This window comes from Sceloporus undulatus, chromosome 7 (assembly GCF_019175285.1).
Source record: "Sceloporus undulatus isolate JIND9_A2432 ecotype Alabama chromosome 7, SceUnd_v1.1, whole genome shotgun sequence".
Taxonomy (NCBI): Eukaryota; Metazoa; Chordata; class Lepidosauria; order Squamata; family Phrynosomatidae; genus Sceloporus; species Sceloporus undulatus.
In genome coordinates, this window is record NC_056528.1 from 50,526,121 (window position 1) to 50,543,336 (window position 17,216).

Consider the following 17,216-nt stretch of genomic DNA (forward strand, 5'->3'; position numbering starts at 1 on the left):
ATCTATCTATCTATCTATCTATCTATCTATCTATCTATCTATCTATCTATCATTTCAAGGCCTTTGCCCTTTGGAAGGCATATCTTTGTAGCTCTTATCTGACTTCTTGTTTCTCCCAAACCCATTGACCCATAAGAAATCCAGAGGATAACCTTTCGGGCACAAATAGTTTTTGGGAAGCCAAGGGAAGAAAGAGATCAGGATGGGTTAAAAACCTAACGTTGGCTGGGTTTCCCAGTAACTCCATCCCTTTACTGGAGTTCCCAGTAGGAAAGAAAAAAATAGTGGTCTTGTTGGTGGAGGAGAAGAACATGAAGAAAGAATAAAGGGAGACATTTGAAAATAAACAATCCATCTCCCATTTCTTGGAAGGGAGAAGGAAGACTGTCTCTTAAAGCCATGTCTTTCCAAAATGATTTAGAGCTTTGGAACTCTGCATGTTTCCAGAAACATGGAGAAAAAGAATTAGCAGAAACGGCCAAACGGAGAGGAATTAGTCTAAAGTAGCTGAGATAAATATTTACAGCTCCTCTCCTTCAGTTTAAGCTTCGGTTTGTGCCTCTGGATGAGAGCGCTCCTGCCATCCTCCTTTGGCAGCCAAGTTCCTTTTATAAGTGTTTTAGGGCTCAAAGAGAAGCCGAAGGAGGGCTTGAAATAAAGCAAGTGCCTCTGCTTTTCTCACGGTTGCCAACTGGCCAGAAAGGACCAAGAGAAAGGAGCGCTTCTCCTCAGCAAGTCTTGGGAAGTGAGTTCTCAGGTTGGTGGTGATCAGATTTGCTAAAAGACAATTCTCGGCAATATTAAGGATAATACCAAAATGGAGGACCCATTGGTGTTGATGCTCTTGTCCCCTTGCGCATTGAGGAAGGATGCAACCTCAGGGGGTCAAGAGGTACATTGTAGGCATTGATGCATCATTGTGCACCATCCAAACATGTGCAGCTGCAGGGCTGCAATCCTTGGGTTAACTCCAACTGGAGTAAACCCATTGGATCCATTGTTGAATGTTGAGTTGACACATTTAAGCAAATCCAATGGGTTCAGTGGCTAGTTGGGACTGAGGCCCATGTAAGACCATTACACTTCTGGAACTCCACTTATAGACTATAATTAAATATCTTAAAGGCATGAGATCTCACCTGATCCTGGATGCTAAGGTGGGTTAGCCCTGGATAGAACTTGGGTGGGAGGCCAGGTGCTGGAGACTGTATTTCAGAGAAAGGCGAATGGCAAACCACCCCTGAATATTCCTGGTCTACGAAAACCTTATCAAATGCATGAGGCTGTCATACTTCAAGAGGCAACTTGAAGGGAATTGTGAGCTTAGATATCCCAAAGGTGGAAGATCCTGTTTGATCAAGCAAAACAAGGTCAGCCCTGGTTAGTATTTGGATGAGAGACCATCAGTGAATACCAGGTGTGGCAGGTTATATTTGAGAGGAAGGAAATGGCAAGTGAGGATTCCTTGCCTAAGAAAATGCTGTGAAAAAACCCATGGAGTCGCCATAAATTGCCATAAGAGAACTTGAAGATGCATACACATCATACACAAAGTTACACATTAGTCAGATTCTGGCCGTTGTAATGACCTATTTCAGTTGCTGTTGGATTTTTTTCTTTCTTTAATGAGAAACATTTATTTTCTTGCCTTCAAATCCTGCCATGACTTCTTGGGAACTCTTTAAACAGAGACCTCAGTGATGGATGCAACCTCCTCCTCCTTGCAAACTCTGTGATCATTTTGCAAAGATGCCTCAAACTACCCAGGAATGTGCTAACCAACCCAGGTTTTCGGGAAGCCCTCATTTGACATCTGTTTTGTCCCCATAATGTCCGAAAGGGAACACTTGTGCCGTCCTGAGCCGGCCAGGTGTGCTGGAGGCGTGGGTTTGTGTTTTGTGTATACAGTGTATGTGCTTGGGCTCTTTCCTTTTCAAGTGCTTGGTCTGGACAATAACAGAGGAGCGGGTGCCAAAGCCAGGGTGAAGAAGGAACCCTGCCCCCATTTTCTCGGGGCCGAGGGCTGATAGCGTCAGGCCATACATGGGTTTGGAATGAGGCCGTTTGGCTCTGGGTTTTCTCCCATGCCAAGAAACACAAAGCCCCGATTGGCAGCTTTAGGATGAGTAACGCACAAACACGGCGCAGGGTGTTGCAAGCCTTTGGAGGGCTTGGGAAGTCTGTTTGAGTAAACGTGGATCTGTCTCTGTGGCAACGGAGAAGGAAGGGGCACCGGCTCTCCATGTGAGAAGCTCCAGGGATGAGGAACAAGGGGAACTTTTCCCTACCGAACAGTTCCTTCTTGTCCCTGGGTCTGATGGGGATGGGAGCCATGAAGCGTGGAGATGCTTGGATGGATCGATGGATTGATGGATGGGCCTTGGAGTCCCCCTGGGTTCCCTTGACCTAAGCAGAGAGACAGGACGTTTCCGAGAAAGAGAGAGATAAACGCTTCCCAGATGGACAGCCATGCTTTCAGAGAACATTGCAGACCCTGGCAATGATTTATGGTATTTTCTTAAACCAGGGCACGTCCTCCTCTTTGGTGCCAGTAGTGAGGCAAACAGGATGCTTTTGCACATATGACCCAAATAGGGGAAGAGGAGAAGGGAGCCTAGCCCTCTCTGGTTGCAAGCGCCGGGCATCATTCAGAGAGTGAATATCCAAAGCCTGTGCTGAGAAACACAAGTGCACCAAGGGCCCTTTGCTTATTGACCACCTCCTGTACACATCTGAAGCTGAGCAAGGTCAGGGATGGAGAGTAGTTGGATGGGAGACCGCCAAGAGGGAAGACCAGGGATCTGCAGGTAAGGCTAGTAAGGGATCCTGCATGAAACTCTGCACAGACACTTGCTGCCAATAGTAGCCTACAAGGTGACAATACTAACCCTACATAGAACAGTAATCTAACTCAGTATAAGTTTGCTTCTTCCTGTCTTCAATCTTGTCTGATTTTGGAAGCTAATTTATTTATTTACTGTGATCTATTCATGCATGATTCGCAGGAGTTTAGGCTTTTTGTGCAGCCCCCCAAAAAACTCTTCAACTCCCTGGAAAAAGGCTTCCCAGTTTTTACCACTGTATCTGCAGAAATCCACACAAACGCACATTATCACACATGTGCTTTGCATGGATTTGCATGGCTGCACATTTTTGGCAGAGGGAGAGCAAGCAGATACATATAGATGCAGGTTTGCACAGTAAAGTGAAGATCGTTGATGCAAATGTGCAAAAATGTGCACCAATCTGTATGATACACTTACGTGTTTATCTAGCCCCGAATCTGGAGTGTGTGACTTGCCCTAAGGCATCCATTGGGTTTACATGGCTGAGTCCTTTTCTCCCAGTGTCCTGGTCCAAACCCTCAAGCCACCATGCCATGCTGGTTTCTGACGCAGTTAGATCATTGGAAACAGGAGGAGGGGGAAATGGAAGAAAAGGGCATGGAGGAAGTCAGCATTTCCCTCTCAGTCCATGGGAGAATGACATCAGAACGGTTGACTCCCCCTATAAAGAAACCAGTGGTCAAAACGTGGCTCGGGGGGGGGGGGTTTAAAATGAGCTCCGCACCCAACTTGTTATTATAGGGAGGCAACCCAAAAAAAGGTCCCATGATTTTATTGAACACATATGTAGAGAAATGTCTTTCCATGATCTTGCATGAGCAACCATGCGGATGCATATTGAAAATGTGGGTGTTTTCCTCTGAGCGTAACCCGCCTTGTAGACTTTGCTTTTATGAATGCCTGCTGCACTTTATGATTCCCCACTTCAACGCTCGTCTTTCCCAGTGCAAATTGTTTCCCATGGGCTTGGACAGTGGTTGATTTCTCATCCTTTGGCACATAGGAGGGACGGGGACAAATCCCAGTCAGTGGAGAGCAATGGAAAGCCAGTGTTGAATTGCAAGGAGAGAGGATGGCACTTGGATGGGAAACACCCAGAAGGCCCTGGTGATCAGGTTTGGTCCTCAGGTTTGGAAGAGGTTCATGAAGCAAGCCTGATTTATAGGCACAGGTCTCTGCAGATATACCCTTGTCGCTCCATATTCACTAGGGTTAAAGGCACAACACCCCTGTGAATATGGAAAAACTGACCATAGAGTTGCGCCAGAGGAGTTACAAATGTCTAGAGAAGTGTTCTCTCTGGGAATCTCTAGGTCTTTCAGTGCAACTTTTAGTTAAAGTTGACCATAGAGTTGCACTGGAGGACCTAGAGATTCCTAGGGAGAACATACAGTATTCATCAAATCCGCGAATAATCAAATCCAGAAATGGGTTTCATTCAGGGAGATATGGTCCTTCAAAGAGTCTGAACACAAGCCATATAGGGCTTTATAGGTCAAAAACAACAGTTTGAACGGTGCTGGGAAATGGACCCTTTGGGCAATATTACTACAGCATATTTGTGCTTTCAAAGGACCTCTTATGATGTTTTTCCAATTTGGGGAGGGGGAATGTTTGCACACACAAACAAAATGGCACAACCAACATTTTTGCATCATTTCTGTATAGAACCATGTTTGACGCGTGGATTTGCTTCAGGTTTGAACTTTAAAGGAGACATCCAAGATGTTGAGTTAAGACCAGCACTTTGGATATTTCCCCTAACGTTTATAGCTATCCAAGGTGTTCATTGCATAAGACAATACTCTAAGATTCATAAGTCGACAGGTAACTTGAAGCCTCATCCACAAACACACATCTACACAGAAGGGGCAGGTAAGTTCAGGACTTTGGATAGTTCTTCTAAAGTTTAGCACTATCCAAGGATGCATTCCTACTTACAAATAAACCACTTTGCGATCCAAATCGATGGAGCGGTTTGGCAGCGGAAAACATGGTTTACGCTACGTTCGCCCTGATTGCATTTTCTTGCTGCAAAATAAAATAAAATAACCCATTTGTGGTTCACATTGACAAATGAATCGATTCAAAGTGGACCCGCTCCAGCCGGCCAAAGGGCAAATTTAAACTGATTCCGATCCGCATCTGGTTCACACTTGTGCAGAATCGATTTATCCAAAAAGATGCGGGAAAATATCAGCATCAAAAAAGACGCACATTAAATTGGTCTAGCTTCAGCGATTTGGCTCAAGTGCAAACCAGGGTCATTTAAACCGGTTCAAACCAATCCGGTTTAAAAGATAGTGGGAACGAGGCAGAAGATGTTCCTTGCCTAAGAAAACACCCTGAAATTCATGGGGTCACCATAAGTCCGTAGGTGATTTGAAAGGACAAACACACACACAAAGGGTTCAGATAGGTTTGGCACCTTGGATGGTTCTTCTAAAGTTTGGTCCAAAGCCCAGAGTGGGTTCACCTTCCCATTGACATGGGAATCTCCATCAGCCACTGAATAGGACTTCTTACCAGCAGTCTTAGTCTTAGTCTTAGCCCTGTGCCACATCCATACCATGCTAAGGTAACTTTGGCTCTGAGCAATGCGGAGGTGGATGTGTTGGTGACATAGCTATCCCTTTTCTCATACAGAAAATGAAGCCCATCATCCAAAGGAGACGCTCCACTTCTGCCGCCATCAGCAGAGCCCTCAGCAAGTCCAAATATCATTCCAGGTAAGTGGGTTTCGGTCATAACCCTTCCTGCTTGCAGGGCAAGGGATGCATGGGTCAGAATAGCAAACGGGATTTATTTTTGGGTGGTGGGAACTTGAATTACTATCTTCCCTCCAAGTCTGGAGCTGAGAGGATGCCAGTGTTGAGTTTGGGGCCTGGCAAGGAGAGTGTGGCAGTTACATTTCAAAAGCAACGTAATGCAGGGGAAGGAAATCAGTTTGGGAACACAATGATTGAGCCCTGCGCTATTCTTTTTATCACATTTTGAAAGTCTTATCTTGCCATTTCTGGGTTGTTATGCTGTAATCTTTAATATGGATTCAGATTTTGACATTGAATAGGAAGCAATGTCCCCAATTAAACACACACACAAACACTGATGGCAAATATTGGACCTCGTGTACGAGGCCAATTGCTTTTTATGGACGCAGAAGGATTGGAAATCATTTTTGTGTTGGCTTTTGAACCTCCAGGGAAGTGGGATTATGGGTCCTTATCAGAGAATGGGAGATGGGGAGAGTTTGTAGGATGCGCTGGAGAGGAAATTCAGTCGGAGGAGAGAAAGGAGGAAGTGTCAGGGGTTTCTCCTTCCTGTCCTGGAGACAACTTCTGGGTCCCAGGGAAGGAGGAAGAGGCCTTTCCTCTGTGGCAAAATGCCTTTCTCCTCAATCTGGGTCAGAGCGTCCGCCTGCTCCACCTTCCCCTATGGAGGCCTGCCAGAACCATGAATCATTTCCATGGCCTCTCTCACTGTCTTTAGTTGCAAAGTTCATCTGGTCCTACCTTTGCAATCTCCGCAGAAACAGCCCAGTTGTGGACAGTGGAAGCCCCCATATAAATGCGTGTGCCTTAACAAGAAAAAGAATCCACTCTGGGTTTTAGTCCAAACTTGAAAGAACTATCCAATGTGCTTGATCCCATCTGGGGGGGGGGATAGCTGTGGCACGCGATTCAGAGTGTATCTAACACCAAACAGTTGCAGCATTCATTCATCCCTTCCATTGTTCCATCATTCGTTCCTTTGTTCAGTGTAATCCCTGTTTTTTCTCTCTGCATTCATGCCACTTTGAATGCAAACGTTCCCATCCCAAGGGATCCTGGGATTTGTAGTTTGGTGCTTGGGTTTCCCTAGGCTCTGCTTCAGGGGAAAGCATGCAATGCCTCTCTAGTGGGGAAGTCAAAGTCCCTCACCAAAACTCCAAATCCCAGGAGTTGATAAGGTGGAGCCGTGGCCTTTCAAGTGAAGTCAAACTGTTCTAACTGTGTACTGGAGGCTCATTCCAAACCTTAAGGCCTCACAAGCAACGTAAATTTATAGTAGGGTTGCACCCTTAACATACCTCTTTGCTGATTATGTTTGCACCACTTGGTTTTTCTCATACCACACCATTATAACACTTTGATACCACTTTAATTCTACAGAGTTAATGTTCAGTGCAGTTTGGGGAGGCATTAAATGCCCCTCCCTAAGCCCTAGGATTTCATAGGATGAAGCCAGGGAAGATGCCATCAAAGTGTTATAACCGCATCATGTGAAATTCAAAGATACAGCCATGTTAGTACGTAGAATCATCTGCCCAAGTGATCTGAGGAAGTAGGCTTAAGTCAAGGAAAGCTCATGCTTCTGACTTCTTTCTTTCAGTTAGTCTCAAAGGGGCTACAAGATCTCTTTGCATAGTGTATCATGTGAAAGCAGCCCTAGATTTTTCTGCCTTGGAATACCTTTCCAATGTCCCAGTTTGGCCAGGACAGTCCCCATTAACCCTCTGCCATCCCACTTTCCTGGCTGCTTTTCTCTCTTCTCCTCATCCCACTTTTTCCTTTGGGTCACAGCTTACTTCAGTTGCTGCAAACTGATTTCAAAGTGCAAACCTAGTTTGCACTCAGCATGAGAAGAAAAGAAGAAAGGAGAGGATACACAGTCTTGACCATCCCAGGAAACTCCGGCAAAAGCAACCTGTTGCAGCCTCTCCAAATTTGTGTGTTCTTCCACATTAACAATTTTTTGCCACTTGGCCACACTCTGAAACATGTGTCCCAGCTTGAAATGTTAGCACTGTGGTATCTTGGCTGGCATCTCATCGGTCTTTTGGATTTTGCATTAGAGCGTTACGTCCAACAACTTTGGCTCTTTCCTTTCCATCCCACTGTGAGATGATGCATAAAAGAAAGCCACACTCATTCGTTCTCCAGTTCCAAAAAAACGTCCTCGTAAATAATATTTCTTGGCAGTTTGTTTAATTGAACTAAATATTTTGTGTGTTTCTTTAGAAAAATAATAATCCCAAGATAAAACTTAAATGATTTACACTTAGAACCAAACAAGTTTTTTTTACAAGAGCACCGTTTTTCATTTATCGCCGTGTTTAATGGCTTTGCTTTTGGGGAAATGGTTTGAGCGGGTGCCAGGGATGTTAAATGGATGGAGAGATATTCTTGGTGTTTAAAAAAGTCCCCCCCCCCAAATCTCTTTCCTTAGATTTACACTCTTTTTTCCCAAACAAGAGGAACAAATTCTTGGCTTTATTTGGATGCAGGGGGAAATTTGTTCGTTGGAAGGCAAGGAGGATCTTGAACATTTCTTATGTCAGAACAGCCCTTTGGGTTTGTTGTGGCATTGCTTGCATTTCATTGTGGTGGTTTTTGCTTCCTCTTCTGTCAACTGAAGATCAAGAGCAAAACAGCATTAGAGAAGTCTGGGCTCCATCCGCACTGCAGAATGATCCAGTTTGACACCACTTTAACCGCCATGGCTCCATGCTAGGGAATCCTGGGATCTGTAGTTTGTTGTGGCACCAGAGCTCTCTGACAAGGAAGGCTAAATGTCTCTCAAAAACTACCATTCCAAAAATTGCATAACACTGAACTATGGCTGTTGAAGCAGTGTCAAACTGGATTAATTCTGCAGTACAGATCGGACCAGTGGTTCCCAAACGTTGGCCTTCCAGATGTTTTGGACTTCATCTCCCAGCATTCCTCAACGTGGGCCATGGTGGCAAGGACTTCTGGGAAATAAAGACCAAAAGACCTGGAGGACCAAAGTCTGGGAACCACTGGATTAGAACCAAGGCTGGCTTTAGAGGGGCTATTCAAAAGCTACTGCTTAGAAGATGCTCTCCCACAAGTTTAGAGCAAAGCGATTAATTCAGAGACTTTCATGGCCAAAGGAATTGATCTGACCATTTCTCTTTTCCCGCAGCAGAGAGATTACTCTTTCCGCTTCCCAGCCTGACAATGGCTTATCCACCGGCGCCTTTGGGAACCCAAATTCCGTCTTCATTTTGGACGAACGCATCCAGCTCACCTTGGGACTACAGACGCAAGAACGGCATTTGCTCCTCTTCAGCGACGTGCTTGTTGTGGCCAAGTCCAAGTAAGTGCCTGTGTGCCCATTTGTGCCCATAACTGTGCACCAGTGTGCAGCCCTTGCAATTCTCAACCCTCTATTTGGATTCAGAGAAAGAAGCATTGCTCATGTTCTTATGTGCCTTCAAGTCCAAGTCTAGCGCTGGATTCTTGCACGGGGTTTGTCTGGTTCTTTCTTGGGGTCCCATTGAATTCTCTGATTCTCTGATCTCATGAATCTGGAAAGAGACAGCATGGTGCAGTGGTTTGAGTGTTGGAATAGGAGCCTAGGAGACCATGGTTCAAATCCTCGCTTAGCCCTTGAAACCTTAGGAGGCTCTTTCCTAAGAGGGAAGGCTAACCCCACCTGAATAAATCTTACCAGGAAAACCCTATAACAGCATTGCTCTAAGCAGAGATTTATTCAAAGCCAGTGGAATATAGTGGTTTAAGTCCTGGACTAGGACTCTAGGAGACCAGGGTTCAAATCCCTGCTCAGCCCTGGGTTACTTTGGGCAAGTCACACTCTCTCAGCCTCAGAGGAAGGTGGTAGTAAACCCTCCCTGAATAAATCTCAAAAGCCAATCTGGTGTTTAATTATTTGACTAGGACTCCAGGAGACTAGGAGGATAATGACAAACCTCCATTGAATCTGGCCAGGAAAACCTTAGGAGAGGGTCACCATCGGTCTGCGTCGGCTCAAAGGCACTTAACAACAACAATGACGATTCTCTGTTGTGTTTACTTTAGAAATGGTTTTCTAATGTCCTGTCATCTGCCCCAGGCTCTTCCCAAAGAGGAACGGAATGATTAACAACAACAACAAAAAGTTACAATAAATAAATAGAAATGAATGAATTTGCACACATTCCAGTTTCTTAATAAGAGATGTTTACAGTGCGGTAAACACTCCGATGGAACGAGAGCAAAAAGGACGCAAGAGAGAGCGGAGGGAAAGACGTCTGCAATATTTATCTAAGTGAAATTTGCTGGTCTGGGATAAAACCATATCAAGGTTGGCGCCTCTTTCGTAAAGCACCAGACCTCTCTGGGGGACTCTCATGTGTCACAATATCCCGTGGTCCTTGTGCAAAATGCCAGGGCTAGCGTTCTGCTTGGGACTTTTGCCTTTGTTGTTGCATGCCTTCAAATCATTTCCAATTTATGGCGACCCTAAGGCAAACCTATCATAGGTTTTTCTTGGCAAGTTTCTTTAGATGGTGTTTGCTATTGCCATCTGAGGCTGAGAGTGTGTGAACTGTCCAAGATCATCCAGTGATGACCCAGTGAGTTTATGTGGCTGAGCTGGGACTTGAACCCTGGACTCCCAGTGCCTTAGTCCAGCACCCAAACCATTGCACCACACTGGCCTTCTAAATGGTCTTAAGTATGTGCAAAATTGAACTGAGTAGGTTTGCAATGTCTGTATTCACTTTGGGGCTACTGAGATCTTACAAGGTAGGGCACCCATTGCACAATGGCGGCCAATGAAATGACCTATTTGCCATAGCCTGATGCTCAATGGGGCAACAATGTGCATTGGGGCTCTCTGGAGCACAACAAGTGTGCTGGATATGCATCAGATGCTGTGGCTGAGCGCACGAAAAGGATGGAATACGGAGGTGCAGAGTTGAACCCCTGATGCCTCATTTTCCTTCTCAAATGCCTGCCTTAAAACAAGCCATCTCTGGTTTATTGACCCCCAGGTCTTCTTCTAGCTTGAAACTCAAGAAGCAAGTCCCCCTGAGTGAGGTGTGGACCAGCTCCTGCCTCGGAGACGTTTCGGAGAAAAAGATGAACCCGGAGACGTCCTTTGTCATCGGCTGGCCCACCGCCAACTACGTGGTCACTTGCAGGTAATGACCATTGGCTGTGAGCGGCCATTGGGCTACATCGAATTCAGCGCTGACCATTGTCCATCACACACTCCAGGATACAAAGCATCCTAGCCACAGACCTTTGCCTTTCCAGTCGATGGCTGTTTATGCAAACCTTGGCGCGGGTACCGTTTCCTGGACATCGCATTTAGGTTACCCTCGGGCAAATGGTTTCTAGGAACCGTAAGGCCAGGAAAGCGCAGCGGAGGAAACGTTGCATAAAGGTCTGTCCCAGATGTAGAAAATATTCTTAGAATACCAAAACTTCAGAGCAGCGGGAGAACGGCTTATCGGAGCCTCTCTCAGCCTTTCCAGGAAACCTCAAGGCTCAGCGACGACGCTAAGAGCATTTCCCCTAAAATAGCATAGGAGCCAGGAAGGGGCTCTGCCTTTCGTTCAAGGCCTTGGCTGGAGGTAACCGTGATTGATAGTACAATAACTAGGCTATCTGTGATGGTGTTTCCATTTTATATTGCCCTACCTTTACTGTTGCATTTCTCATTTTCAGCTCTCCTGAAGTGAAGGAAAAATGGCTGTCAACTCTGCAATGGTAAGAGATGGTTTCTTTTGTCTCTCCGGTTTTCAAAGGGTCCGTTGCGTTACTCATTTCCCCCAAAGCAACAAATTTGTAGCATCCTTTTTGGGGAATGAAGGAATGTCAAAGGAGAACTTGAGCAGAAGATATCTGAACTGCGATGCATTCACAAATCCAACTTAGGTATCTACAGTCTGACTTACTCAAGATCATCAAGTAGATTTCCATGGCTAAGCATTTTAATCTTTTAAATGGGATTTTAGTATTGAATTTGCTTCAATTATTGTAGCTATTTAATTCCAGCACGATGCCATGAGGGTTGTCTGGCTATGTATGCCTTCTTTGAGTCTCCCATTGACTTATGGAGACCCCATTAAGTTCATGGTTTCCTAGGCAAGGAGTCCTCAAAGGTGGTTTTGCCAGTTCCTTCCTCTGAAATATTGCCTACAACTCCTGGTATTCTTTGATGATCCCCCATTCAAGTATTAACCAGGCCTGACCCAGCTTAGCTTCCACAATCCGACAGATCTGGTGCCTTTAGGGCATCGTATACTTATTAATAATAAGTTATATAGCTAATATTTATTTGTTGTTGTGTCATGTGCCTCCCAAGTCATTTCCAACTTGCTGCAACCCTAAGGCGAAATATATAAGCGCTATTAAAATGCATCTCTTCAACTCATCCCAATGATATTTGCCACTCTCTATACTCCCGAATTTCTTATCCTAAAACAAGCTTCTCAATTGCAGGCACATTGAAGAAGCAAAGCAGACGGAGTATCCCAAAACTCTGCCCATGCAGGTCTTCTTGATGGACAGCGAAAACAGCTCCTCTGTGAGTAAAGGATGTGGAGAACAGCTGGATAGGGACATTATGCTTATGGTTGTCTTATTTATTTATACCCCACCTTCCTTCCAAAAGTCAAAGCCGCAAATGTGCATATCTATTTATCTACCTATCATTTATCTATCTAAACTATCTATAGTGGGCCCTTGGTATCCTCTGGGGTTTGGTTCCAGGTCCTTCCATGGATACTAAAATTTGTGGATGCTCAAGTCCCATTATATGGTAAAGTAAAATGGTGTCCCTTATATAAAATGGTAAAATCAAGGTTTGCTTTTTTGTTCTATATTTTAAAAAAAACATTTTCAAGCTGTGGATGCTTGAATCTGTAGATAAAGAATCCATAGCTAAGGAGGGTTGACTGTATATATTCCACAAATTGTGCCTTATTTTATATAAGGGACACAATTTTACTAAGCTGTTATATATAATGGGACTTGAGCATCTGTGGATTTTGGAACCAAACCCCAAAGGATACCTAGGACCCTCTGTAACATGCTCAGGTTTAACAAACTGAGGGCCATGGCTTCCCTGACCGAACTCTCTCTCTCTCTCTCTCTCTCTCTCTGAATTAAGGAAAATAATTAAAAATAGAGTAAATTCATGGATGCTCAGGCACTGTGTGTTACGTTCTATGAACTCAACCTATTCATAAGCAACCCTAGGGTTATCTTTTAAGAACCTTTGTTGCACAAGTGTAATTTCTAAGGGGGACTGTTTGCAAGTTTTGCATAGTCAATGTCCATATCCCTCAGGCTTTAATACAAGTGTCTTGGACTCTTTGCGCCTAGAGTGCCCTCCTCAGCGTCTCCAACATGGAAGTCGCCGATGATGTCATCAAGAAGGCAGCGCAACAGCTGGGACTTCCTGTGAGTGGCTGCGCCAGATCAGCAGCAATGCAACAAAACAAAAGAATGCGTCTGTGCATTTGCAAATTTTATGCAACATTTTTGTTTTCACATAAGAAGTGCTTGCTGAAAGCAAAAAGTTTGGGGTTCAACTGAGCAGAGGCTGTTGGTGAATAGCAGTTCTGTGTTAAAACAGATTGTGTGCCTTGAACGTGAGGGCTGTTGCTTGACCCAGATGCGTCTCTTCCCTTGGAGCCCTTTTCTGTGGCGGTTGTAAAGCTTTCTCTGTGATTTGTATCTCTCTGGCTTCCTTCCCTTCCCTTCTGCTGAACCTTTCCCCTTCCTCTGGATGCCAGAGAGGCCTGTCACTCCGTTGTTTTCGGGTGGATTCGCCGTCACTGGCTTCCTGAGCCCTGGTTCCCAACACGCGCACCCGCTTGCGCCGATGTCTTGCCATTGTTTTGCATGCTCCGTCCAGCTGTATTGGCCTCTTTCCGCAATCTGATCTCCACCCGTCTTTGTGCTTCTCCATTCCCAGGGCAGAGCAAGTGACTACCATCTCTGGGTCCTTTCAGGAAGGGACAGCCCTGCCTACCCTCTTCTTGGTAAGAGCAATTCCTTCCTTGAAGAAATAGGAACAGTTCGGGATTAATCAACTTCAGGGGAAACGCTAGCAAAACCTATCAATGGACATTTGGGATGCTCTAGTTGGAGATCCCACTTTGAATTAGGAGTTGGATTCAATGGCCCATGTTGTTGTTGTTGTGTGCCTTCAAGGCATTTCTGACTTATGGCAACCCTAAGGCAAAACTATCATGGGGTTTTCTTGGTAGGATTTGTCCAAAGGGGGTTCGCCATTGCCTTCCCAAGAGGCCGAGAGAGTGTGACTTGGCCAAGGTCACCCAGTGGGTTTCATGGCTATGCTGGGAATCAAACCCTGGCCTCCAGGGTCATACTCCAACACTCAAGCCACTATGCCAATGAGGCCCATTCCAACTGTATGGTTCTATGATTCGACTTAACATGGAATAGCTGTCGATTCAGGAGATCACAACATGAGGTGAAGTGGAATTACAACCCATGAGTCCTCTTCTTGCACAACGTTGTCACTCATCTGTAACTGATCCGTCGTTGTACCGTTATCATTGCACAATTTTGCATTGATGGGTATCTCTTGTTAATGCAAAAGTGCACGATAATAATGGCATAACAACAGATCTGCAATGGTTTGTGTGAGAAGAAGAGGAATCATAAACTATAATGCCACTTCAGTTCCATCACTAGGGCTTTGTGCAGTAATCTCCATAGATACTTGAGGCAGAGGACAACTGGATACTGAGCATGCTTGATGAGTATTTTCAGGAGATGCACGCCCCAAACACGTTCTTCTTGTCTCTCATTGCAACAGGCCATGAGTATCCCTTCAGCATTATCCTCGCTTGCCTCCGAGACTCCATGGACCAGCTCCAGGGAACCAACAACAACCTCCTTTTGGCTGCTGAATATGAAACCTTCCTCCTGGACCATCTCCCCAGGGACCGGCAATGCCAGTTCATCCTGAAGCCCAGGCCCCATGCTCCAGTCCAACTGCGGAGAGGTAAGCCCTGAGCGGATGAGTGGATTTGCAGGGATTTAAATTAGTGACCTCTTGCAAAACGGCTTCTTTCCTTGCTCTGCTAATAGTGGTGGTTGATGGCTGGCCAATGCACTGCTCATGCCAACTGAGTAGAGATGTTACACCGTGGTCAAAAAAGCACAACCGCCTGTGCAAGGGAACCTAGGTGTGCATAAAACACAAAGAGGAAGTTAGCCATGCCTTTTTCTTAAATCATAAGTAGAACAGTAAGAGGAAATGTTTACACAAGGCCAAAACAGATGTGATGCAGGAGACCCACTTTGATCCTAGGGCTTTGTTTACTCAGGGCCAAAACAGGTCTCCCTAGGTTTGTTAAATCTTCCACTTTTAATGGAAAAGCAGCTGGGCAGGGATTTTATATTGGGATGATAATGATAGGGAAAGACATGTCCCCATTACAGAAAAAAACCCAATTTTTCTGGCTGAAATAATGCCACTTCTGAAGTTTCTCGGGTTGGAGAAACCCATTTCCAGTGAATGCAAATAACTGATTTGGAAGGAAGGAGTGGGGTGGAAGTGCGTCCCACTTTTCCAGTCTAAGATCTCTATCACACCACACAATTAGAGACGTTTGATACCTCTTGAACTGCCATGGCTTCCTCCTGTGGAATCCTGGGACTTGTAGTTCCAGGAGGCATTTTAAATCCTCTGCCAGGGCACTCTCATGCCTCCCCAAACTGCAAATCCCAGGGTGCTATTGTGTGGTGTGATAGAGACCCAAGATGTCACCGCTTGCTTTGGCTATGTTTTCATTTGGTTGCAACTTGTGCATGACATCTGTTTTGCTTCATCTGTTTTTAATTTGCTTGAGGTCTTCTGGCACGCTTTCTTTGGGGGAGGGAGGACGCATGTCAAGGGCAGAAAGATGGAGATGGCTGGGTCAGGAACGACGGGGAGGATGAGGGCAAGGAGCCATGTGGAGGAGAGCGAGAAGTTTGTAAGTGTTCGGAGGCCTTGCCTCCCAGTCACTTGGAGCACCTCCAAAGGCCTCCTTCCATCTTCTGAAAGGCAGCAAGCTGAAAAACTGGGAAGCTGGGGAGATAATAGTGGATCTTTCAAGAAACTAATGCAACAGGCAGAACATGAACAACTCACCGTTCCACCCCATCCCACCTCACACACACGGTCCAGCAGAGAAAGTACTGTGGTACTGCAGCCACAAGTTGTGAGTTTGATTCCAGGGCTCCAAGCTTGACTCAGCCTTCCATCCTTTTGTGGGTTGGTAAAATGAGGACCCAGCTTAATGGGGGCAATTGGGTTACAGATTGTAAACCACTTCAAGAGTGCTGAGTTCATTAATAAGCGGTAATGTAAATGCTATGCTATGCTATGCTATGCTAAATATATTAAGGTCTTAGGCTGTGTCCACATGGCAGAACTAACCCAGTTTGGCACCATTTCAGCTTGCATGGCTCAGTGCTAGGGAGTTCTGGGAATTGTAGTTTGATGTGGCACCAGAGCTCTCTGACAGAGAAGGCTAAATGGCTCCCCAAAACAACAATTCCCAGAATCCCATAGCATTCAGCCAATGGCAGTTTATAAACCCTGTGAAATGAATTTATATTTGCACGAGTGTTTTGAGCTTTTATTTGTCTGACATTTTTCTTGGATGGCCTGCCTTTTGCGGTGCCTTGTCCTCTTTTGGGGTTCTGACATCCGCTCCCCTTTTTAGAAACCCTGCAGAAGCACATCAAGAGGAAGAAGTCCCTGATCGACTGGGCTCTCCGGAGGAGTAGCAGCACTCCGACCAGCAGCCCAGCCTCCCAGTCCCCAACCAACCCCAGGAAGCTATTCGGCCTCTCCCTGACGTCTGTTTGTCCCGATGGAAGCCTTCCCAAACCAATTAAGGTAAGACGGTCTTCTCAGCAAACAGATTTGGTGTCACATAGGCTTTCCTGTTTGCTTTCTGCCCTGATGCAGAGACTGATGGCTCACAAGGTTTCACATTGAAGTTGCACTGCATCTAACTCGGCGCATGGAGTTATGTGCTGCTGGTGCTTGTTTTGAGTCAAGTCCTCTTTAACAAAAAATACATTCAGCCAGGGCACATGCAGTACATTTGTTTGGACAATTTTAATTCCTGATTTTGCATGGCAAGTAGATCCAATGTGGGACATTTGGCATGAATCCTACTGTTAGGTCCAACTAGATGTACCTAGACGTTGGCTTCCATTCTGCAACTGATTCATTCTGTTTCCTCTGCCTGGGAATAGTAGTAGATTCTGACTAATGTCTAAAATGTTTCATGACAGATGCTGCCACACTGCAGAAACAATACTGTTTGACATCACTAACTTCAGCAGCTCAATGCTATGGGATTCTGGGATTTGTAGTCTGGTAGGGAAGGTTTAAATATCACATAAAACTGCAAAAAGCCCAGAATTCCTTAGCATTGAGCCATGGAAGTTAAAGCGGTGTCAAAGGCTAAATTACAAATCCTAGGATTCCATAACATTGAGCCATGGAAGTTAAAGCGGTGTCAAATTGCATTATTTCTGCAGTGCGGCACCAGCCATTCTTGTAAAGCATCTCCCTTGCAGGTCTATGCGATGTTTA

The 17,216-nt window shown here is 45.3% G+C and overlaps 1 protein-coding gene across 1 annotated transcript in view; it reads left to right on the plus strand.

The window, feature by feature from the left end:
- The window catches only part of LOC121936083 (rho GTPase-activating protein 20-like), a 36,424-nt gene that overhangs the window by 10,096 nt on the left and 9,112 nt on the right, over positions 1-17,216 (plus strand). Inside the window, exons 2-10 of the mRNA XM_042477884.1 lie at positions 5,493-5,575; positions 8,775-8,948; positions 10,627-10,776; positions 11,306-11,347; positions 12,083-12,167; positions 12,968-13,045; positions 13,563-13,629; positions 14,433-14,621; positions 16,333-16,508. Of these exons, the coding sequence (XP_042333818.1) occupies positions 5,493-5,575; positions 8,775-8,948; positions 10,627-10,776; positions 11,306-11,347; positions 12,083-12,167; positions 12,968-13,045; positions 13,563-13,629; positions 14,433-14,621; positions 16,333-16,508 (1,044 nt within the window). The remainder of the gene's footprint in view (positions 1-5,492; positions 5,576-8,774; positions 8,949-10,626; positions 10,777-11,305; positions 11,348-12,082; positions 12,168-12,967; positions 13,046-13,562; positions 13,630-14,432; positions 14,622-16,332; positions 16,509-17,216) is intronic.